The following is a 26,340-nucleotide window of genomic DNA, read 5'->3' on the forward strand; positions in this document are numbered from 1 at the left end:
GGTTGCAAAGTAATCCAGCAGGAATGTGCGCTTGGACGTATTTGATTGGCCACCTTGTTGGATCTGGCAAAGCGGATGAACCTGCATTTCTTGGCTGGAGTCCTCGGCATTGGCACCCGATTCAAATGAATGAGGGGGAGTTTTTTTCATACAGAGCCAAAGTCAGTCTGAACGAGGCCTTCGGGGAAGAATCGCACCAAAATGGACATTTTTCTTTGGGAAACTGGGCTGGGTTGAGAGGAAGTTCTTATAAAGTTCTTTGGGTCGGAGACCAACCTGGTCATGTGGAACGACACTGTTCGAAATTCCACCTGATACGTTTCGTATAAAAACGACACCTGGTGAAATACAATAGTGACCCTATGTGGCTCTGAAAAAAATCTTTCAATTCTGCTGATTGGAAACATTTCATACTCTCTTCAATGGTTCTTTATTCCACCATAAATCTCAGAAAACCATATGACTCGGTGCTGCGAAGAACCTTCTTCTAAAAATGCTCTTTACAACGCTGTAAATAGTTCTGCGGTGGTACGAGCCTAAAGAAACATTCTCAGGTACTGTATAGAAATCTTTTGGTTCAGGGTGCAGGAAGCCAATGCAAAGGAAGGCTGTACGATGGATTCTGGTAAAGTAAACAGAAAGGCGGGAGGATTGCGGGGGTCATGCGAGAATAGCAGGCAGACAGACAGCGTCAGCAACTCTGTTCAAGAGCTGAGTGACAGATGGAAAAAGAGACAAAAGACGAAGGGAGAGAGGGACAAGGAACAAGGGGTGGAGGTTCAGATGAGCAGAAGAACAAGGGACAGAAAGAGAGACAGAAAGGTAAAAACAAGGGCGACAGAAAGAAGAGGCGATGGAAAAAGAAAAGAGGATGCAGGAGGAGACGAAGCGATTAAGAGGCTGATGGAAAAGAGTGTTTAGTGGAGGGACGATGAAAAAGAAATGATGAGCAAGTGAGGAGAGTGAGGAGGAAGAGAAAGGAGGAGGGTGGTGGGAGTGGAGGATGACCAAGAGGCAGACGAAAGAGAGACGCAGTAGGAATGCAAGAAGAGGAGGAGGTGTTCTGGTCGGCTGCAACCAAATGAGACGTTTCGTTAGATACCACACAGATGCATTTCCTCTGGCGCTCCTGCTTTTTCCTCCCCTTTCCCTCAATCCACAGCGCAGACAGGGAGAATCTCTGCTCTCTGTTTCTAAACTTATCTATTTACCTCCGATAATGAATTCAGAGCGTGTACAGCTGAGGTCAGAGGAATCCCTCCTGTTTAAAATCATGTGTCTGGGAGGAAAGAAAAAAGCTCACCTTGTTTTCTGATTGGCTGCTGCACATTTTTGAAATTTTTAAAGTTCTTTGCACTTTGTAACTCGGCTGGATAATCACATAATCTAGGCTAATGTGACAGATGACATATAGGTTTAAGGTCATTTGGTGTTCTGTTGCATATTTCCGTGTTTTTCGTGCAGCAGAGATGAGTTTCTGTGCCTGATGAGATGCAGAGAAAGGGGAGTATAAAAAGAGGATTATTACTGCAGTATGCTCAGTACATTTTTCTGGTCTTTACCAGCTGAGTGACACGACTTCTTCGTTTTTACCTGTAAGCCCAATTCAACTGAGGACAAGAGAGACATGCCCTTTTTCACTTTTGTCTGTCCAAGAGAGCACAGAGCACCCCTTCTAATGTGTATAAGTTTGGGAAAACGATGTACAGTAGTCAACGGTGAGATACAAATACATTTTGATCCTGTTTGGGTTGTGTCATGACTTATACACGTGATTTACAATATCATTTTGCAAGTCAAGAAAGTCACAGTTTGTCCTAAAGATTGTAAAATACCATTTATTTTAATGGAAAAGCACTCAGTGAACATCAACACTAATGTGGCCGTCAAGTTGAAAATCACAATAAATCTCGCCAGCTGTAGTGAAGCGAAAGGAGAGTGAATCAGTTCTGTGGGTTAGATGTGAGACCTCTACAAGGTGTCACACTTACGGGTTTTAAACAAGACGACATCACTCACACGACTGTCGGGTGTGAGTTGGACTTTTGATGAAGTGTCAAACTAAGTCTGCGTCTCCTCCTCCTCCTCCTCCTCCTCCCTTTAACCCTGCTATAATCCATCCTCTCTGTCCTCCTCTGTTGCTTTATTCTTGTTTGAGACATTCCTGAGATTTATTCCAGTGAAAGGACGCTGTTTGAGAGAAGCAGCTGCATTTCACCTGGAATGACCTCACCTGCACGGTCACAGGAAAGGTCAGAGGTTGAAATGAAGGGTGTGATGGGACACATCCACTTTAACACCACGAGAATGTGAGACACCAAAGTGAAAATGAGATTTTTTTGGCTCAGCTTGGAATTGGAGTTTATATTATGCCTTTATAACTGATAAAAGTTAATTCAAGCATTTGGTTTTGTTGTTGAAAAAGAAGCCAAAACTACAAAAGCTCTGAGTTATAATGAGCCAGAATGAACCTTTAATGCTAAAAAGGGGAATATTTGTGCCGATAAGTGAAACTGCGTCACCATCTCTCAGTTTGTAGTCATGGCACTGTGGTGGAGAGTGTGTTGTGTTTTCTGAGAATAGCTCCTCCGAGCACCTGTTTGTTTTAATGTTATGGACGTGACCCTGATTACTGCTAATTCACGTAATGCCATTAATCCAATTTAAAATAACATACGCACACACACACACACACACCGAGGTACACAGTCCCCCGAGGCTCATCAACTGACCCTCTAAACCTATTCCTGTCTACAATCAGTGTGTGTGTGTGTGTGTGTGTGTGTACACACACTGTTAAAGATATTTTATGTCCTGTTGTTTATGACGACACAGATGTTTGTGTGTAACGTGGCTCTGTCAGAGGAGGCTGGAAATAGACTTAGTGGTAATGAGAGGTTGAGGGGATTGATCAGGGCTATGGAAAAACTAACACACACACACACACACACACACACACACACGCACGCATGCACACACACACACGCAGTACAGTACACACTCTCAGAGTCTCTATGGGGTGAGAAATCTTTCGTGGTCTGACTGCAGCAAATGGAGGAGCTCTGTCAACACGGCTGTTTATACGGAGCTGAGTCCTCTGCAGCATGCACGCACATACACACACACTTACACACTCATACACAACCATATAACTACACACACAAATGCACAATGACACAAAGCTCAGTATGTGAGTCAGAGGCTTATTAAAGAGCAATATGTCATTTGCTCACGCTGAGACCTATTGTGACCTTGACCTCTTGTGTGTATTTGTGTGTGCATTGACTGTTCTCACACACACACACTCACTCTCACACACACACACACACAGCTTTAATGCTTAAATCATAAACAGGTACCACAGAACCAACTCTCAGCGCAGAGCTGACAGGTGAGTGTTGAGTGGCAGAGAGTGAGTGTGTGACTGAGAATGTGTGTGTGTGTGTGTGTGTGTGTGTGTGTGTGTGTGTGTGTTTGCATGTGTGTGTATTCCTTAGGGACCAGAAGTACTTAATGTATTTTAAAAGTTTTCAGAGTGTGTGTTTAAGCTGTGGCTGTGTTTACTGAGCAGGCTGCAGATGGATAGACAGACACTGACATGTTAATGGTCGCCTGTGTGTGTGTGTGTGTGTGTGTGTGTGTGTGTGTGTACCAGCTGTGGTGTGTCCTGCAGCAGCGGCAGCAGCGTGGCCTCCAGGATGGCGGTCTGGTCCGGGGTGAGGCCCTGCCACAGCGACATCAGCAGCACCAGCAGGTGTGTGGCGCTCCGTAGGCGGACGAACGCTTCCTCCAGCAGCGCCCGGTTCTCCTCCGCAGCCTCTGCCAGCGCCATCACCTGGAGGAAGGAAGGAGGAGTCGGTGAATGTCTCTCCTATTATTCAAGGTGCCGACCTGCTCATCAGGACCGATAATGCACTTCAAAACTGCGACACCACTCTCCTGATGGAGCACAGGCGATCTCCTTTCCAGGCTGTTTAATTGGAGATTTGCTTCTTTTAACTAAAAAAAATAAACTAAAGGGACGAAGCAAAGTAGAGTTCAAACAAACTGCTCTCTATACGTCGGCTCTGAAAGCCTCTGCAAACTCTGATGACTTTCCCTTACACTTGGTTGGCCTCCACTTAGAAACTGCAGCATTTTCATGCTCCTATCGCTTGTTTTTCCAAAGAAAGTTCAGAGACACGGAGAAGAGCAAACAGAAACTGAATACTGGCTTTGAAATGAAAAGCAGCACAAGTGGAGCTTAAGTTCTCTTGGTTTTACTAAAGTACACAGCTCAGCACTTGTTGAACAGTAGAGTGAGTGAATGCATGAATGAGGTGTGGGGGGGGGACCAGGTGAACTCTGACCTCCAGGCAGGGGTCAATCCCTCCATCCCTCCATCATTACAACAACAGAGGAGTGGAGATGAGTGGAGAGGTGCAGACGAGTGATGACAGAGCAAGACGGATGGTGACGAGAACAACAAGAAAGGACAAGCCGGACTACGAGAAACGGGAGATGAGGCGGGAGGAGGAGGAGGAGAGATCAACGGACAGAGAGAGAAAGAGGAGGTGAAAGCAGATCTGGGACTAATGGACGAGTGTGTGTTCAGATAAATGAGTGATCTGCAGGCCCGAGCGCCAACGTACGCCAGCCGTTTGTCTGACAAATGGATTCAGCGCTCGCCATTTGATACTGCGAAAACAGAGATGGAAGAGTCTGATGTGAAATGTGTGTGTGTGTTCCTGTGTGTGTGTGTGTGTGTGTGTGTGTGTGTGTGTGTGTGTGTGTGTGAGTCAGGGTTAAGCAGCGATTGCCAAAGTAAGCCATTTTGATTTGTGTAACACTAAACTACCAACAGACAGGTACATGAGAACGAGTGCCTCCTCTAAGACTTTTGCACGCAAAGATGTAAACAGTCCGAGCTAAAACCTCAACTCACTTCCCCTTGTTTCCGCGGTAACCCCCAACGGTAAAAGTCCCCGACTCTCAGTCGCGGCTGAGGTCATCTGTGGGTGCCGTGTCACTCACACCTTGCGAGTAAACCACACACACACACAAACACACACTTACCAGTCAATGAACACATAATCCTTACAAATGCAGGCGTTTTTTGACTTCACGTCTACACGAGGACCCTCCTACATTTTATATATTCCCATTTGTCTAATCTCACTTCTAACACCTGCCATAATCCTAACTGCAGATACATTTTAATTCTATGGCTAAAATCTAAAGTTCCCAAAAAGTCAAAAAGCAATGTCTAAATGGCCAGAAACACAAATGTATAACTTTATTCACTGATTTGGCTGAAACTGGATCATATTTTATGGAGAAAGTATTTTCTGGTTTCCCGCTCAATGTCTGCAGCTCTTCTGCCTCAGCTCTGGACAGAAAGCTTTGCCTGTTGCTAAAGTAACTGCTAACTACGACTAACCAGCAGCCTCTCAATGAACTCAAACAGGCCGGGCTCAAAAACAACAACGGAGGCCAGTTACAGTATTGAGGTGATTTATGGAGATTCCTGGTGGACAGAGCCTGGTAGCTTTGTTACTAAGAAAGCACTAACTGCAAAATGAAGCTGCCATTAGGATAGTTTTCTCATTTAGCCATGCAGCTAGGTTAGCGGTACTCTTTGGTGACTCATGCTCCGGGTGTCAGGGGCCAAACCACCAAAACCATCTCAGCGCTGTATCGTCATCAAACGCTTCAATGCTTCTGGACTTGCAACACTCCAACTGACTATACTTAAAATACCACAGCAAACTCCTCATAAATGACATCCTACTTGCCAATAAACCAGATTACGATCCACAGTAACACAGATATATTGAGTTTTTATGCATGTTTCAAATGCAAAAAATAAAGATTATGAAATGTTTATATTCCCCAAAGTCATTTATCAAAACGTATAATTTTGGTTTCAGAAGATAAGCATGCCAATTCCCAAAATGTGACTATAACACTGGTCCTCACACAAAGACCTGAAAGAGGGACGTAAAACCCAGAACTCCCAGTACATGAATTCTTGATATCCTCATGCACAACTTTTAACATGCAACACACACATTCTGACTTCCTCCACCTCTAAACACACACACATAACCCCAACCACCCTCCCCCCAGGGTCTCTGAAAAAAGTGTGCATGTGTGTGTGTGTGCATGTGTGTGTATTGATAAAAGGCTCCAGGTCCAGTGAAGGGCTCCATTGTTGGCAGCGGCTCGGCTCCACACACACTCTGATTGATGCCAGCTGAGAGAACACAAAGACACATTTAGCCTGGACACACACACACACACACACACACACACACACACACACACACACACACACACACACACACACACACACACACACACACACACACACACACACACACACACACACACACACACACACACACACGAACCAGTGATATAAGAACATGTGAACCCAAGTGTGCACATGGCGTAACACACACATGCAGAGGCGCGCACACACACAGATGTACAATAGATATGAATGCACACATGAAGGAGAGAACACACACAGAAAGAAGTACGACACACAATGCTTTCAACACACACACACACACACACACACACACACACACACACATACATACACACACACACATACACACACACACACACACACACACACACACACACACACACAGTAGCTGTTAGCTGTATGTCACCAGCTGAACTGCCGATGACCTTAAACAACCTGCAGTTTAGGCTTCTGGGGGTCGTGACATCCTGGCGTGTCCGCAATAAAGGCAGGACTCTTTTCAACATACATAAAGGGACATCCCGCTGAAACCTGGTTCACATCTCAGCCACGGTGTCACAGAGTCTCAGCTGACAGATCTTTGCCACAGTGTTCGGTTCTTTTGGTCCAAAAAAAGCTCCGATATGAACGCTGACATGACAAAATAGTGAGGAAAACATATTCACACCCTTTTTCTCTCTCTGTCTTTCTTTACATGCATCTGCTCAACCTTTATTTTGTCCCAGACACTGAGACCAACAGCCTCCTAATGCTGGCCAACACTTTATGTTATTCTTGGAGCTACACATCGCACACAGACACATTACACACTCATGTTTGTATATTCACGCACAAATGCACTAACATGTGCATACATATGCACCAATGCCACGAGAAATGGACTGAAAAACACAAACAAAAATAATGGCTGCTCTTATCTACGGAGACGCATGAGAGCACACACACATGTGAGCACACACACACACACACACACACATGCGGCAAACAAACAAACTATGTGGCTGTGGTTTAAATGAAGTAATTTTAGCTGATGGACTGCGTGAGGTTTGGTGGCTACAACAACAAGAAGCTTGAAGAAGAACCAGTCAGAGAGCAGAAGAGAATGACACTCAAAGGAGGGAAAACAAAGCTTGTTGCTGCGTGTTCACATTAAATCTGTCACAAAAAGCTGCATAAACAACTGCGACAACAAAAACAACAACAACATTGTGGTGATAGCACAAAGGCAACCCGGGACATTTGACTCATGGCATCCTGACGCAGTGATTGGTCCAGTTTCTAGCTTCAAGGGGTGAATTGAATAGGCTGAAGTTTGAGACTAAAATCTTTGAATGCAGCCTTATCTCCTCAAAATCACATCTCTTAACTACAAATCTGCTACAGAAAATATGTTTTAAAAGAAATATTAGGTTAGATATTAGAAGTTCATTGAGGAAACGTCTTAAATGTATCTATAAAATGTTCAGTGTCAACTTTTCTCAATTTGCTTTCCCTTTAACATCTGCTACAGCATTATTAACATTCGCATTGATATATTTAAGCACCTCAGAGCACAGGGTTAAGAAGATTACCGACCTAAAGAAAAGCCAGTGTATGTTTAACATTCAATATTTAACCATAACTGTGATTGTGCATGTTAGATCTATGACACGATCTGATCTCCAATGTCAAAGTCCTCTGATTTGAGCTGATAACAACACTGCATTTAAAATGAACTCATTTAAATCAAACTCCAGATATTCCAATTGCATTTTACCCCCGGAAAACCTGTTTTCCTTTGTTTTTCTCTCCGACTGTTGTGTCTAGTCTGTGTTTGTGTATCGGTCTGACTTTAATCACAATGTTTAACGCAATACACACATTTGATTGGCTGAGTAGCGTCTTGTGACTGAATTACAAAGCATGCAATTGATCTACAGTATGAGTTTCCTTGACTGCTAGTCCCGTAATAGCTAGAAAATTTGCAACAGCTGAAAATGTCAAAATGTCATCATTTTCTATAATTTATCAGTTGTGGGTCCGTGTCCAGACAGGATAGCGACTGGGTCCAGACTTGGACAGCGGTCCGCCAATAAGTCATCTTGGTGGGATAGGACCGGGCTGGACAGGGCTCCCCACTGAAATCGTCTTCTGGGTATTGGTGATTTCGGTGCCCATGTTCTGATTATGAAACAGCAGCTGTGTATGACGTACTGAAACTGTCAGAGCAGCTTAGTTATCAGTGAAAGTCAGAGTGTGCGATGACAAACACATCAAGTGAGGTCGAGTCAAGTGAAAGTTAGTAAAAGTCAACATGTGCAAGTGGAAGAATGAATCAAAACGATTCGGTGCCAGAGTTTTATGCTCGGATAAAATGACACAGGCGAGAAACAAAGCAGAGAGTGTTTGTGTGAACGTGTGTGTGTGTGTGTGTGTGTGTGCGTGTGTGAGCGTGTGTGAGCGTGTGTGTGTGTGTATGCTCCACAGAGCCGACAGATTAGATGTTTCCTGCTCAGTTAGCCACAGCAAGCAGCGTGGATGAAGTCCAAGCCACACACACACACACACACACACACACACACAGTCATATGAAAACACATGTATACACACAGCATTCAAATATACAGACACAAACACAAGATGTTCGCACACAAAAACACACACACACTATTTGTGCGAGTGGAAAATGACAGCAGCCTGTTTGGCAGAAAGCGACGTGGCAGTACACATCCGTCGTTCCCTGGAGAATGACGAGACAAGTGAGAAAGGAAGAGAGGGAAGAAAAAAAGAAACGACTACGAAGAAAGAAATGTTTAACGTGAAGGAAAATTAAGTGATAGAGAGAGAGAACGACATGAGTGGGAGAGGGAGGAGAGAAGGATAAGAAGTACAGAAACCAGTAGGAAGGGTTATGTTGGGGTTAAATGACTGTGTTAAAGGTGTGTGTGTGTGAGAGTGTGAGTGTGTTTGAGTGTGAGTGCGCGTGTGCGTGTGTGTTCAGGATCAGTGTTTCCGTGTCTTAATTAAAGAGCCAATTAGGATCTCAGTTTAACGACGGCTGGAATCACAGAACCCATTTCCTCGTGTGGGATGACTAATAGACACACACACACACATACACACACACACACACACACACACACACACACACACACACACACACACACACCATGGATACAGTTACATACACATACACAAACACACACTCTGGAAGTCTTACATCACACACACACAATAATAAATGTGCTTTCACTAACACAGGAACACATTTCCTCAGTAATAGAAGCACTGCAGAATATCTACTGTTTCAATTAGTCACACACACACACACACACACACACACACACACACACACACACACACACACAAACACAAACACACACACACACACACACACACAAACACGCAACGCATATACACGTGCATGCGTGCAAAGACATTCGAGTGGTGAGGTCCAAATTCATAAATATGTGTCTTGTTTAAGTTCCTTTCTGCTGTTGTACAGTCCGATGTTTTATGCCAAACACCTGCACACACACACACATACACACACACACACACACGGACAGAAATACTGCAGTGGCGTATGAAGCGTTTCAGGGAGTTAACCTAAACATTACAAATTGTCAGACACTGGCTTACACTATCCAACTACACAAATACACATGAAGAACAGAGATACCAAACACAAATTTGGCTTTTCATCTCGGTGTTTGTCTCTTCAGTCATCTGTGTTCATTTTACAGAAACAGGAATCTGAATTGTGTATATAATTAATGGACTGTGACCTCTTTATTGGCCCTGATGATTGATGATTGCTAATTATGATTAATAACATATTGATTATTTGTAATGTCAGCTTGTAATAGTCAAACTGCAAATGAGTCGGTTTGACTTCTGAACACGTTACATGTGACAACACTTCTAAACTAATGAATTAAGTTTTATTTGAAAAATGTCGTGCTGAATGGAACAAGCAACGACTGATGATGAGATACTGCTGACTGAATATGTACGAGTTTGTCTTGAGGGTGGCACTAGAGGAAAGGTCATGGGGTTAAATCGAAAATGTTTATACACTAAGTGCTCGACTGATTATGTGCAAACTTGACCAGAGATTGCATGAAAAAGAAGATAACTTGTGTGCACTTAGAAATTTGTTTAGTTGGCATTGATCATCACATTTGTCTCTTCATTCTCTTGGGTCAATGAGCGATCATATCCAAAGCAAATTCAGTGAAAATCTGCCCACCAGGAGGGATATTGACCTGATGACAGTGTCAGACGAAAGGTCAGGAGGTTGCAGAAATAAATAGAGACCATCAACCAGTGACCTTGAATGTCTACACCAGATTTAATGAGTCTTACCAATACTTGATACGATATTTTTCTATTTTTCTATAAGTTTCTTGCGGTATTTCGTTACCTTTCTGTTGAGGAACCGAGCATGCTAATTCAATACTAAAAGGCCTCCCTACAAGCCCGATTTAACTGGTATTCAACTTGACACAGTTCATGGCAACGAGGCAAAATGAAGTTAATTCAAACAGAAAAGAGACAGAAAGGTCGATTTGGGACGTAAACAAGCGGCAGACGGTGGAGACAGAGCAATCTGGCGGACGAGTGAAGGAGCGATCAGCATCTCTTCTCCCAGTGTCTGATAGACAGATAGGCAGACAGACAGACAGTAACCACTATTGTCCGTGGTCAAAACAAGCATGCACACACACAATGCTGATAACACCGTCTGTCTACACTCTGGCTGATAAGACGAGAGTGGAGGGGGGCGAGAGAGGAGCAGACAGAATAGAGTGAGAGACGAACAGACGGAGACAGAGAGGGCAGGTTACAAGGTATTTGGAGATGGCAACAGAGACGGAGAGAAGGAATAATAGACGAGCTAGAAATGAGAGGTGGTTGGTTACTCTGAGAGTAGAGGGCGAGGAGAAGAAGGGGATGAAAACGATAGGATCTGGCAACCCAACCGGATCCAACCGCTGATGGTTCATCTACTGTGGAAACCTCAGGAACGCACCAACCTGATAACCACAGCCTCTCCACCACCCTCCTCTCGCTTTCCCATCCTCTACTTCCCTCCTCTTCATACCCAGACTCTGTCCTGCCTCACACATGCTCACTCAAGCAGCTGATGAAGTTAAGACTGTGTAACTGAGAATAATCAATAAAAGAGATTCTTGGAAATCTTGGACGGGAGGCCGCTGAAGTAAAGCGGCGATGCAGGTGACGTTTCTTTCATGCAGAGTTTTCTGGAAGATGCTTGAAAACCCTGATCAAAGAAGAAGGTGTGAACGGTGCAAAAACACCTGATCAAAATTCACTGACAATCCTTATCAGGTATAGATGTTAGCTTCAAGGACACTCCGGTGGTTCTTTGACCAGGAATGATGGATGTTCGAGATCCAGAAATTGATCCTGCTCTACCGTTTCGCTCACTTCACGGTGATTCAGTGAGTGTGAGCTAAATGCCTTAAATATAAAAATACAAGAAGTGAGAAGGTGTCTGGGGATTCCTTGGTAAGAAAAATAAAGTCAAAGTCTCCCTTTTTTAACCGCCTCCCCAATCAGGGCTGTCAGAGATGCTTTAACAGGCCGTCGTTCAGGAGTACGGACGGCTGCTAAAACACGGCGGCGTGATTTATGAGGTTGTCCCGCTCCGTCAAAGAGCCGGCTGAACTCTTGTGTTTTCTCTGGGACGGCGAGGCTGAGAGGGAGGGAGGCCTTCTGCTTTTCTTTGACACGCGTGTTCACACGGTCACGAACAAAGAGCTTTATTCTGCGCTGATAGGTCGTGTGTGAGAGACCTGCCCTGCCTCCGTCGCTCTCCAGACTCCCGTCCCTCCGTGATGAATATGTCTCTTTTTTCAGTTGTCAGAGTCTGAAATATGGGCAGATGAAAACACAAACACACCGCTGGTACACACCGGTACACAACACACACAGGCTAACACACTCACACAGAAAGATATGGTCATTCACACAGCGCCTCAAATCTCTGCACAGACCAAAACTGTGGAAAACTTAGTGGACTTATCCCAAAGTCCATCAAGAGAAAATTAAATGATGACAGAAATCATCTAACTTTAACATTTTGGAAGCTTGATATTTCTCAGACGCATCACTGGGTCAGTCAGACTGATGCTGTGCAGCCCAGAGTCGTTTAAAGCCAGAACCAGAACTTGCTTCTAAGTCCTCGTGAAGGTTTTCAAGTTTCAAGCTTCAAGAGCAAATATGACAGACTGAATTTAAACACTTATAATTGATGGAACTGAGTCTTCGGTTTGAATATTTTACTCAGTGTAAACATCATTAAGAGCTGGGACAAGGTGATTAATAACAAATATAACACTGTAAGTCAGTGCTCTCAGAGGGAGTACACGGGGAAAACTGGATTTTAAGAGATTCATGTAAATATTTTATTATTTTGACTGTTGGTGATTGGTCTATTAATAAATAAATATTGGTTGAAGGCAGTTTGTCATTTCTGCAGCTAGGGGTCTGTCAATCAAAACATTGGGATCATGGGAGTTGTTGTCTTCATCATTCTTCGTGATGAATTTTAATGAGTCACTTTCGCAGACTCCTTTCCTCGCTCTCTGACATCATCATGCACTTCCCCGGAAGTGACAGTGACAAAGCACCTGTACTTGGATAAAATGATGTATCTAGCACACACACACTCGCAACTTTATAGTCACACATGCAAGCGCGGGCTAAAGCCTCTACTGCCTGCATGCATGAGAAAGAAATCTTTTACAAAATCTTAAATCCGCACACGCTCTCCATTCTCTCTCTCACACACTCTCACACACGCTGAGGTAGGTAGTTGCTGCAGTGTGCTGGGTGGTCCTGAGGACCCGGAGGCCCCAGACAGAGCAGGGGACTAAATTACAGAGCATGACCCACCACAGTGACACCCAACCTGGGATTAACACCCAGGCTGGGTCCCTGGACACCAGTAGCCCCGGGGCTGTGGGAGCTGACCTCGACAGGTTCAGAGGTGACCTCAGACACACACGGACTCACAGATGCATGCACACACACACACACACACACACACACACTTGTTGGTGGAGTTCAGGCCCACCCAGGACTGAAATAATGAGGGGGTTTGGTCGGTCCAGCTGGATGGAGGAAAGAGGGGGTTCTGGGTGGAGGCTGGACTGGAGAATTTGGCCCTGATCAGACAGTATCTGGAGTCCAGAAATATCCAGATTGTGTCTACACATACATCTGAGACAGATCGGAGTTCGCACCTGGCAGCACAGTCTGTCTTGTGTCCCAGGATGAACACATTGAATCTTTCTTCCCAGCTCACAATTGAAACTGAAATAAAATCAAAATAAATGTTACTGCTTTGATAGTCAGCAAGAGGAGATGGATGGGGTGGCTTTGTGTTCACGCTGTCCATAAATTCAAATTTGTCTCTTTTGACACTTTTTTCACAACAGCCCAAAACATCTTGAGCATTTTTGTACTGTAATGCAGTGGTCATAGTTGTGTCTTGTCACTCAGCACAAACTTTAGAGCCAAGTGAGAACAGACGTGGCCTTGAAAAACTATTTTCTGGGCTTTTCTGGCCTCATCCAGTCAGACATGTGTTTTCTTCTTGTTCCTACAGTTGAGAGTGTACATTTTCTCTTAGCGCCTTTAAACTCTGACTTTAAAGGGCCAGGCCTGAGGGCATGATTTGTGACAACACAAACATGTGGAAGCTAATCCTGGTCCAACGTTCAGATGTGATATGGTGTGGACACTTGAAGCCTCCAGTGCACTCAGAGCAGACGTTACAGGGAAGTAGGAGACATCTGGTGTCCAGCAGTTAAACTTGTGTAATGAAAGGAAAAGAAAAACACTTGCATATTCATATATTCTGAAATTTTTAACAAGGAGTAATTGCGTAAGGAATAATTTTAAGAATTTTAATGTGGTAATTATACTTTTTTCCTGCAAAAACACATCAGAAGAGAATATTTATGTGTCCACTTATGGACCAGCCCCTGTTTGTGATTTCAACATTACCCAGAATGCCTTGAGAAGACCTTTAGACAACCCAGGACATTAACTTGCTGCATCCAGATCAGGGTTTGAAGCGTCGGGGGAGACCGGTGCTGACAGCACAGACAGTCAAGACATAGAGGGAACAGTCATTTGCAAATAAATCTGGAAGTTTTATATCACTGAAACATTTTCTGTTACCAAACTGCACTGAAACAGCTGGAAACATCTGGACACGACGTCACATCATCTGCATGAGGAGGTCAGACCAGGTGAAAGGAAACGTAGAGGTGAAGAAGGAGGATATAAGTCCCAGAAACAAACACACACACACACACACACACACACACACACACACACCTACACACACACACACCTCATAAAGAGGGCTGATACAGCTGTTTGGAAGTGTGGTCGGGGTCAAAGTTCAAACAGATACATTGACACACTCATGCCCTTAAGCAAGGCACTTAAATCAATTCAGGCTGAAACACACCAAACACACACACACACACACACACACACACACACACACACCTGACACAAACACACTCAGACAACCTCCCAAAGAGACTTTGCGTGCACACACGACACACACTGTTAGCGAGAGCGTATTAATAGCATGTGATGTGACTTAACCCAAGGGCCTGTTTCACCAGAACAGCTGCGAGTGCGGAGTGTGTGTGTGTGTGTGTGTGTACGTGTGTGTGTGTGTGTGTGTTTGGTTTAAACCTTCCTCAAAAGCCAAAATATATATGAACTCTGTTGGCCCATCGAAGAGTTCAATGGTGCAAGAAAACACACTGACACGCCTGCCGCACACACATTTTCTTCATATACTGACTCTCAGCTGCCTGAGTGAAAACTCACCGTACTGAACGGATAAACCGCTCGACAGTAAACTGCAACCTGATCTAATCACGTATATTAAAACATGTAAAACAAACGTGCATATCTGTTGCTACATTTAATTAGATGAGCTGCTTTTGCAGATTGAGATAAGAAACCCTCTGAAAACAAAGTCCTTCTGAGATATATTCAAGGTGTTTGGTTGGACAGGGCGTGTCTGCAGTCTGTGCGGCGAAAGATTATTTTCATAATTGACTAATCTGCTGACTATTTCATTGACACATGAATCGGTTTGTCAGAAAATAGTTCAAATCAAAATTTTATGAAGGCTCAAGTGACGTTACCTCAAAACTTAAAAAGGTATTTATTCAACTATAGTCTAACAACAAGAAAAGCAGCATATCCTCACAATGTTGATGGACAACATGTAAAATCAGCACATGATCAAGGTTTGAGACAACATGGTTCTGTTTCTGTTTGTTGATAGGCTGCTGTTAGTTTTTGAAATACTGTTTCAGTGATCACAGAAGAAGCCTAAAAAAAACTAATACTCTGCTTCTACCCAATTACAACCGAACTAGTGCTTTTTATTAAATTATCAAAATATAGGCAAAGGCATGCAGGAAGCATAGAAAAAAGAAAGCTGCGTATCTTCACAATCAGATTCAGGACGCGGGACGGAGGTTTTATACCATTGAAAATGCAGTTTAGCCGTTTCACTTACAGCTGAGATCTGTCCAGAAACAAATCACATCTAAAGGAATTAAACCCAGATCTAAAAATGTCCTTGATAGCAAACTAGCAACGTGTCCAGAATTCATGCAAAGTATCACAGGGGATAAGAATAAGACTCGAAAGACTTGAATAAGTCCAAATTACGTTTATCTGCAACTTAGGTTTGACTTGCGTCAGAAATCTCTTGTCAAACGTCTACAGCTCTCTTCACAAGTACCCATCTTTAATAATGTTATTCGTATTTTGTCAATAAAGCTTGATTTACTTCATGATATACTTCATTGATACTGTCAACTTATTGAGACACGGTGAATCTATATGGATGCTGTGCGTTATTCCCGGTTTCTGTGACATTTATGACATTAAAATAAAAGTTTTTCAAACAGAACAGAAACATTTGCAGGGTTGGATTCATCTGAATGAGCATCAACCTCAATGTTTCTTCATGTGGACGCAGCTGTCAGGAGTCAAACACTTTATAACTAATAGCAGCTCAATCAAACAAATATGAGGAAACCACATGACACAACTCACCAAAGGATTTTCAGTACTTGATGAGTTATTAGTCAAATTTATTTCCACGCTCGGCAACAGAAACACACATTAACACACACACACACACAGTGTGTAGATAACTCCTGTCCTGTGTGATCATAAAAATATCTCCAAGTTATTTTCAGACTTTTCTCTTCATATGTGCTGTATGTTGCCAATGTGTATGTGGTCTGTGGTGTGGTGTGTGTGTGAGCATGTGTGTGTGTGTGTGTGTGTGTGTGTGTGGGGACGGTGTTTAGTCTGAAGCCATATTTAGTCTCTCTGGTCCTAAGAGGAGGCCTATAATCACACAGAACCTTTCTCTCTACTCATTACACACACACACACACAAAGACACACACGCATACACACACACATACACACACACACACACACCGTGGCCTGTCATTAACAGTTCACACTAACCTCCCAGGCTGCACACGTGCACACGCATACAGCGCACAAACACACACGCAGCAGGTTGTTTGCATGACACACACACACGCCGTACGCACGCATACACATTTTGATGCAAGTGCACATTTGTGAAGATGAACATATGAACGTGATCAAGCACACACACTCACGCAGAGCCAGATGTGAGTCCAGCTGTGCGTCCAGCAGGCGTTTCTCCGAAGATCGGATTTATTCTGTCTCCTCTGCGTCGGATATTTGACTTTAAATTCATGTGACACACAACAAGAGGCCCGGAGATGTTTTCCTGATCGGGACTGAAAGCTAAATGACGGGTTCATCCGCAAACTCAGAGTTGCTTTCACTGTCTCTGCAGCCGCAGGAGCAGATCTGGACGACTGAGTGTTATTTTAACTGCATGAAATATAAAATCTGGACAGCTTTATGATCACTCTTTTAAGTCCTTAGACAAGATTTCAGCCCTGATTTTTTCAGGGGTTTTTTGGAGATCGCCAGCAAAAAAGCCCCAGATCAGAGGCAGATCATCCGGTGCTCCCATGAACGACGATCAGTATGAGTGAACTGCTTAAAGACGAGATCCAGCAGCTGGCAGACACTTTGCCGATGCGTCGCCAACATCCGCTGGGTATCTAGCGGCTGAATATCTGGTTTAGCAAAAGACGGGTCGGGGAGCCAGGAACCAGCCACAGCCGATGAGAGCCTTTATCTCTCTCCTCCTCTCCTCTGCTGTCTTCTGCAGTATCTCTATGAACCCGGTCTCACTGTGCATCTATTTGATTTAACATGTGACCACAAAGACTGCACAAAGACACAGCGATCTGATGACTTTGACAGTCACGTAGTGTGACCGAGGCTTTATGCTTCAAAGCACAGATTCAACAGTCTTTAGCAGAAGGCTTCTCTGGTGGTTTAGTTTGTCATCAGCGTGTTGTTGTTTGCTGCTGCTGCATGAGGAAACAATGGTGGGAGAAATAAGACTACTAACGTCAAGAAATGTGTGGTCTGAGCACGAAACGACGTGATTCAAAGTCATTACACAGAAGTCACAGTCTGTTTATTGGCTGCTGAGAGGCTGCGGTCAGTCTCGGTAATCTGGATAAATGCTCTGAAAGGCTGAAATGTTTGAAAGGCCAGCGATCGAAGAAGAAGCCACAAAAACGAGAAGGATGTTGTTTATCAAATTGTTATGTTTCTGGCATTATAATAATAATTTATGTACCCGTTTTTATAAGGAATAAAGAATGTCTGTCACATACTTGGTTGTTTCTATTAAGAAGTTCTCACGTCCACTTGTGATTAATTAAGATGAAAAAATGTCAGATGATATGAGATACGTGATTTAGTTGACATTAATTAAAGTATTATAGCATTTAAGTGTTGACTGCAGGATCTAGAGGTCACCAATATCAACAACACGGCTAAGATGGTAATATTACACAACTGGAACATCTCAGATTATGCAGAATAAACTTTGTTAACAACGTCATGTGATTTATTAATTTCTCATGCCTCCATAAGAAACCACTGGCTCTCCTCCCATCTTCTCTGTATGGTGGGGACAGTGTGTTCATTTAACTTTTGAGGATTGTTGGATTTTGTCAGCAGTCACAGGAGTTCAACAACCTTTCTGAAAAAACATAAATTGTAATGTCATGTGGAGAAAACTGCTCTCCAAACATATTATATAACCCAGACTCTGTAGGTTCAGATCCCAGACTTCTACCTCCAGCAGAGATCCAACAGGATATCCCTACATGGACGTTGTTCACTAAAAAAAAAAAGCTCTTTGGAAAAGTGTCAGTTACAAGAGCAAAAATTACGCTAAATTAAATGTAATTTTCCAAAAGACGGTTAGCAACCCACAGCAGGAACACCAAACATGTGGCCGAGCTCTGTTTGAACATGAAGCTGAAGTCATTCTCATTACTGTCACTGCTCCACTGGATAAAATATGACCGGATAGGACAGCGAGAAAAGTTGGGTCGCTGTTTCCTGACAGTCTGTGTGTGTGTGTGTGTGTGTGTGTGTGTGTGAGTATAAATCGTGCATTGTCTGTTCATGGTTAGAGACCTAAACAAGGCAGTCTAATCTTGGCAGACAAAACACAGAGTGATCCTGACTACAAATTAGCACCACACACACACACAGACACACACAGACACACACACTCACACAGACACACTCAGCTGTAGATCCAGACATGTGCTTTTCTCATTTCCACCTGTTTCTCCTCTCTTTTCTCCGACTCTTATCTTCGTTCCTCTTGTTCCTCGTGTTATTATTCTGTCGTTCTTCATTAACTTTTTTGTCGAGAGGATTGTGAATCTGTAAGATTACTTCCAGAACATTTCTGCATGTACTTGTAGTTTCACTTTCCCCACTCAGATTCATCCTGGGGGTCCTGTGGGGGATTGAGTCAGTGACTTTCTGGTCACAAGCTCGCTTCTGTGTTTACGTATTAATAACCACTGTGAGGGAAAACCTGCTGGAATCAGATTTGATCTTGTGGATGAAAAGTCCCCCGTGTCAATCTAATTAGAAAACGTATACATCTAAATTAACCCTTTAAAGTTTTGCTCTTTTATTCAAGTTGCTTAAAGGTCGTTAAAATCATCTTACTCCTACAGTCTGTCAGTATTTTTAATACTCTGTATCATCTTGTTCCAACTCTTCGTGGAACCTACTGTAATATGATGAATACACCGAGTGAAATACTGAAACACAACACTCCATGTTTTTTATGGCCGCACATCGTGCATCATTCTGACACATTCAGTACCAAAAACTCTGCAACCTCTGCTAGAATTACAAATAAACTTTGCTGCATTTGAACCTTGTTTTCTGAGCAGAATACATTTCTAATGACTGACACAACGCTGAGGTGGGTCAAAGAAAACAAACAGCTCGCAACACTATTCTGCTGACGCTTCTGATCACACGTAGATGACCGAGAACGCTCTGCTGCTGCAAAGACTTTGTGGCTTTTTACGTGACTTTTCTAAATAAAGAAAAAGCTGCTGAAATAAAAAAGGAAACCGTTTTCGTCTGACAGAAAAAGAGAAGAAAGTGTTTTTCTCCCAGAATGGTACGCACATATACACACACACCTACACACAACCTGTGTACACACAGTGTCCCTACGGTCCAACACTGAACCACACACTTGATGCAGTCCAGACCGAAGAGACCTGAGAAGCCAACACACACACACACATACACAGACACACACGCACACACACACACACACACACACACACACACACATACACAGACACACACGCACACATACACACACAGAGCCAGGTCTGAGGTGATGGTTTTGGTTGTGGTCCCAGTGAAAACGACACTAATTTGGAGCTAAGGAGTTCTGGCAAGCTGAGTCAGAATTCCACAAACTAACAACTGTGCAGTGAGAGGCTGAAAGCTAATCAAATGCTAACAATGCTAATGCAAAGTAAATGAGGCGGATGCTAACGTTTATATGATGCTAACACACTGATAACGTAGCTTGATGCTCGAGTCCGCCGTCGCTTTAATCGCTAATCCGATCGAACACACAGCTTGTTTTTTCAACGTGAAATCTACACACACACTTACAAAAACATACATACACACATGCACACACAACACACAGTTTCATAATCATGAACACACACACACACACACACACACACACACACACACACACACACACACACACACACACACACACACACACACACACACACACACACACACAGCTGACAAACTCCAAAAGCCACACTAAATAAGTTGTACCCACAAACACACCCTTGGCAGCACTGAGTGTGTGTGTGTGTGTGTGTGTGTGTGTGTGTGTGTGTGTGTGTGTGTGTGTGTGTGTGTATGTGTGTGTGTGTGTGTGTGTGTGTGTGTGTGTGTGTGTTGCCCCCTCCATGCCTGTTTGCTTTTCTCTCAATGGTCTCCTTTGAAGGACAGAGGAGAGGAAGAGAGAGAGAAGTGAGTGAAGGAGGGAGGGAACGAGGGGGAAAAAATGAGGAGAATTCACTGCAACAAGATAAATATCCTCAGCTTGGCGTCGCGAGGCCGCCGCGCTCTCACTGAGACACACACACACACACACACACAGACACACACACACTGATTACAGAGTAAATATGTATAATCTTATAAATCGACCATTGTTTGAGGTGGAAGCAACAAACGCACACACACACACACACTCGGACAGAGAGAAACATGTTGACTTTGGAGAAAGTGAAGTGATGGAGGTCATCAGTCATGTAGGGTCAAACACACACACACACACACACACACACACACACACACACACACACAGTATAAATACAGAATGTAAAGACATTGCTTGTATCGATTAAAACGGTTCAATTGAAATTCAAATCAACAGATGAGGCATCCCTGGTTCTAATCTCATGTTCACACAAAACACAGAAAACCATGTGGCAGGACACATTTTACAAACCTGTCTTTAATCCTGTCTTGAAATGACATCACAGTCAACCCAACTGTACTGTTGGGTTATGATAGCCAGTTTAATTTTGGATCTAGCTCTTGGTTGGGAAAAAAAATGCCTGGTTTCATTGAGCTCTGAGGCCAATAATCTGGTATCAAACCCTTTAATCTCTCTTAACTCTTTGTTTACGGTCTATTATGGGTCGAGACTCATCCTTTATACAAGTTTCATGGAAATATTCTCTGTAGTTTTTGTGTAATCCTTTTGCGAACCAACCCAAAAAATGGGAACATCTCTGCTGTAGGTGTTACGCTCTTAAAGGGATTATATGCCATCTTGGTGTTAATTTATAAATTGAGCAATTCTCTGTTTTGGTTTTTTGTATATGGCACTGAAAGCCAAGCTCTTAACTCAGCTAATGTCACATTATTGAGAGCAGGGCTCCAGACAAACTTTCACACTGGTTGCACTGCTGTGCCTCGTGTTTTCATTGGTGCACCAGCACATCATTTAGATGCACGCGATAACACATACTGTAAATCATTGTATACGGGAATAAACATGCAAATACATGTTTTTCAAATCTGAAAAAAACTGAGATAATCTCAACTGCTTAAAAAACAAACTTTTACATTTTCATTTTCAAGTGTTTAGTTGCACTTGACAGATTTTTGGGCGCAAGTACGACCATAATACTCGCACCCTGGAGGCCTGGAGTCAGAACAGAAACACTTGAGCCTTCGCGGTTACAAAACCGGGACATTTCTAAACTGCGGTTAACAGAAAAATTGGTTACTCACTATCTGGGTGATGTGAGGATTGCTGTTTATACTCAGCCAAAGATTGTTTCAGTCTCCCAGTTAAACTTTAATCCGTATCAAGTGATTTAAGAGGGTTCAGATTTGATAAGATGTTATGTACAGGTAATGTCAACAGGGAGAAAAGTGACAGAAAACTGTAGAAGTGTAGGACAACTTCTCGTTGCCTCTCATCCAACAGGCTATCCTTAAAAACAAAAGAAATCTCACATAACAAAAAGGGTATTTGACACATTGGATCTGACTTTGAGTTCAGTCCTACATTTCACTGCATCTGCTACTTAAAACAGAGACATAAACACACACACAAACGTTTTCCAGCCCGCGCCCAAAATCCATTAGCTACAGCTCTGAATGCAGATCTGTATATATTGTTCCACTGTATTACAGATCAACAGACTGCCAGCTTGTCCCATTGTGCATATGGTTTTCATACACGTAGACCACATGACGCGCTCCATACGCAGCTATATTTACAGCTAATTAAATAATGCAATGACACGCACACACAGGCATCGTTGTTTAAAGAGGCATTTCTTTAACGAACAGGAATTTATTTATCAAAAATCAGATGTATGCGGCAAATTTCCTCCGTTGTGTGGCGGCAGTGTGTATGTGTGTTTATACGCTGTACGCTAGCGTGTAATCATATTAGTTGGGGTGTGTCCTCCACAGACCTGCAGACTGCAGAGTCCTGCTGGTTTAAACAAAGAGAGATTAGTCTGAGCTGACCTGGGATCAGATATTTAACACAATGCAACACAATTAGTCTGATAACAGAAGTTTACTTTGCTTCAAACGTTTGAACTTGGCTGAATAATCGCCTTTGCCTGAGCCTACTTTGATGTCCTCCAACTTTTACTCTATATTCATGTTGCAGCCCACTTTACCAAACGTAGTTTTACTTTACAACATACCTATAGGAAACTTTACATATACTTTTACGTTTTTGATCCCTGCATCGCTTTGGCTTTGAACACAACATGTAATTTCTGCCACTAAAAGTCTATCAATCAACAAAAGATGTAAGAAGCGTGGGATCATGGGAGTTGTTGTCTTAATTATTGAGAAAGCACCATCTTCTAGGAAAATCTAGTCGGCGTGACTCAGGCAGAAATATTCATGGACGAAGTAACATTTCAAGTTTTATTCACATGAAGTTGATGCCAACTTCCTTCTTCAATCTGTGAGTCTCTCCCGGACGTTACGATGACAGGTGACCAATTGAAACGCATCATTACCTTGAACAAAATCACAGATTTTACTGGGATTATTTTAGGAAACATAGTAAGTACACGACTCAACAAAATATATAACAACGGTCCACTAGGTAGTTGTATATCTTCAACATATCCTTATATCAAATCAACTGAATAGGTTGATTGCCAGTGACTCCCAAAATGACATAGACCACTGTTTCTTAATGACATGACATCAAAGCATAGCAGCAAGTTTGGTTAGGTTCAGGAAAATGTCATGGTTGGGCTGAAATAACTACGTTACCTCTGTAACTTCGGTACATGTATGTCATGTAATTTAACTACATGAGTAAGATAAAATAACTAACTGTTGAGTTTTTTCTGATGAGGATCAGCTGTTAATCTTTAACTCAACTGCTAACTTTAGCTTTTATTCCTGTTTTAAATTTTAGTTTTCTGTTTTTCAAAATTCTTCTTATATTTTATTGTAACTCAACTTGTTTTTTTCTTTGTCTAATCCTCACAACATCTGTTGAACACAGATGTTCACTCTTTCTGATTATTTACAAGTATCTGGGGCATTACATACAGTATTGCCATGACAATAAATGGAGGAGAAAGAGATGCATGAGACTGCATTTCATTGCCATTCAAATTGCAAGTTTTCCTGCATTACATTAATTTTACATTACGGTCATTCATTTTCTTTGGTTTCTAACTCAAAAGCTTCTTTATGCATTACTGCATCACTTCCCCCTATTTTTCACTCCAGTCACTACCTCTAGTGGAGACCAGAGCACACAAATGGACGTCTTTAATCACCGCTGCACTGTGGTCTTTTGACTCATAACGTCATTGAAAGCATACCCGTTTACAGTCTGCGGTCGACACGACCGACAGCATGAAACTCCACACATTGTCTTGTGTGCTGTTAAGTTGATTTCATTTACTCTTTGGCCAAACAAAAGTTTCCCACGACCAAAGCAGAATGCAAACAGCACCCTGCTGCGGTTTTGTATGTTACAGTAGAAACTTGTGTGCCAGAGAAACGAGGCGGGGAGTTTTAAAAACCGCAGCACAAGATCGAAATTGACCTTTGACACCGGGCAGAATGAGCTGGGGTCCAGGTCTCACCAGTGATCTTCACCAGGGCGGTTCAGCCACAGATTTCTCAGGTCAGTGTCCACTATCAAAGCGGTGTAAAATCAGGCCAGGACTGTTGGCACAGAACTATCAGACTGTTTAATTAAAGCTGCATGAAAAAAAAACAACCCTCCAGTCTATAATCTCAGCTTCTCTAATCTCCTCCCAGCATGACAGCTTTCCAACATGGATGATTTATTAAATCTCTGCTTGGTGCCCAGCAACAGGACACAATGAGAAATGATGCGGTAAGCATGGTGGGAAACGTTTTTTTCATATAGTCGCTGGTCAAAACTCAGTTTGAATATTTTGGCAGGAAAACTGAAAACTGGAGCACAGCAGGACAACACTGGTGACCGTCTGTCCAGAAGACTGAAGGAATTTTTTAATTTACCTGAAGGCAGCAAAATTATGTTGACTTACTTTTTTAAAAAAAAGTTCTTACTGTAGCCTTGTTCTGATGTTTTTCTTTCCTGCTTTTCTATTCCTCCAGATCTGTTGCTCTGTAACAGTTCACTCCATTTTTCCTCACGTTAGTTACTCAATTATTCCTAATGTTCCCCTTCTTAATGCAACGTTATCCTGTTTTACATCAGTTCCTCCTGCTGTGCCATCTGATTGCTTCCTCCTGTGTTAACCTGCATTGTTCCTGTTTCATGTGTAGCGCTTTGTTTACATTTTTATTCCTCACACAGCTTCTTCATGTCATTGATTTTCTTTCACTCACTTTAAATAATTAATTCACATTTCATGTACACATCGCCCTCAAACTGTCACATTCCTCCGTCTCGTTTCCTTCCCCTTCCCTTCTGTCTGCCCTCTGTGGGATGATGGAGAGATCGGCTCAGTCTGTCATTTGCAGGACAGACAGCAGACAGATGAAAGCAGATCAATAGGAAATAAAACAGACAATAAAAGTCAGATTTGTTCTTTGATTCTTTCAGCTGTGGGGATCAGAGGACAGGAAGGAAAGGAAAGGAGGGTGGAGGAGATCATTTACGACTCTCTTTCTCCCTCCATATGCCTCATTCAGATCTTTACTTTCATGTTACTCTGTCTCAGCTGCTTTATCTGCATTTATTGTCTTACTTTCTTATTATATCTCCTTCTGCTTCTTTCTCTCCCTCATTTTGTCTCATCGTTCTGCCTTTCTGCACGTCTTGATATTTGGCATATCTAAAATTCTGATCCTTTGTTTTTCTTTTCTGCGTTTTTCATCCATCTTTCTGTGCGTTTCACCCTCTGATCTCTTCCTCGACAGTCTCTTACCCCCTCCCACCCCTGACCACATCCACATGTTAATAATAAAGTCTCCTCCAGCTCCACCACATCTATGAGGAAATCCTCTGGCAGGTCATCTATGTCTGTCTGATAAAGAACAGTGCAGATGCTTCATCCTCGCTCCTCTCTTCCTCCCTCTCTGATTGTTTTTACACAACTTTCTGACCACAGCTTATAAAAAGAAAAAAAAAGCTGGCTTGACCCGACTGGAACCGATGTGGATTCTGTGTTATCCCGCCTGCAACAACACGCCGCAGCGTTTAATGAGCCCGAACCTGATTAAAATCTGGGGAAGATAAATAAAAGGAAACATGACCTGATCAAGCTTGGGGGAGTTGAGAGAAATTAGAGCCAGACTCAGCCAGAATCTGTCTGGTGGTCGGGGCGGGGTGGATTTGGTTTGGGCTCAGAACCAAAGCTCTATCACAGAACAGTTATCTGATACTACTGATGTAACAAAGTTTTACGAAAGCTGAATCTGAAACATTTGCTACCTGGAATTGAACAGAGACTATCCCACATTGTAAAGCAGAAAGAGATTAAAATAAAAATATACAACAGGAAATTTTAAGACAAATACATGAAAAAAACAAAAACAGAACAATACATAAATGGCTCTATACAGCTCATCTGGCGTAATCC

At 42.8% G+C, this 26,340-nt stretch overlaps 1 protein-coding gene across 4 annotated transcripts in view; it reads right to left on the bottom strand.

The window, feature by feature from the left end:
• The window catches only part of bbs9 (Bardet-Biedl syndrome 9), a 163,444-nt gene that overhangs the window by 70,900 nt on the left and 66,204 nt on the right, over positions 1–26,340 (bottom strand). For all 4 annotated transcript variants that reach the window (XM_084358631.1, XM_084358632.1, XM_084358633.1 and 1 more), the window contains exon 19: positions 3,653–3,835. In XM_084358631.1, coding sequence (XP_084214757.1) covers positions 3,653–3,835 — 183 coding nt within the window. The remainder of the gene's footprint in view (positions 1–3,652; positions 3,836–26,340) is intronic.

This window comes from Pagrus pagrus (genome assembly GCF_965226575.1).
Source record: "Pagrus pagrus genome assembly, chromosome: 7".
NCBI lineage: Eukaryota > Metazoa > Chordata > Actinopteri > Spariformes > Sparidae > Pagrus > Pagrus pagrus.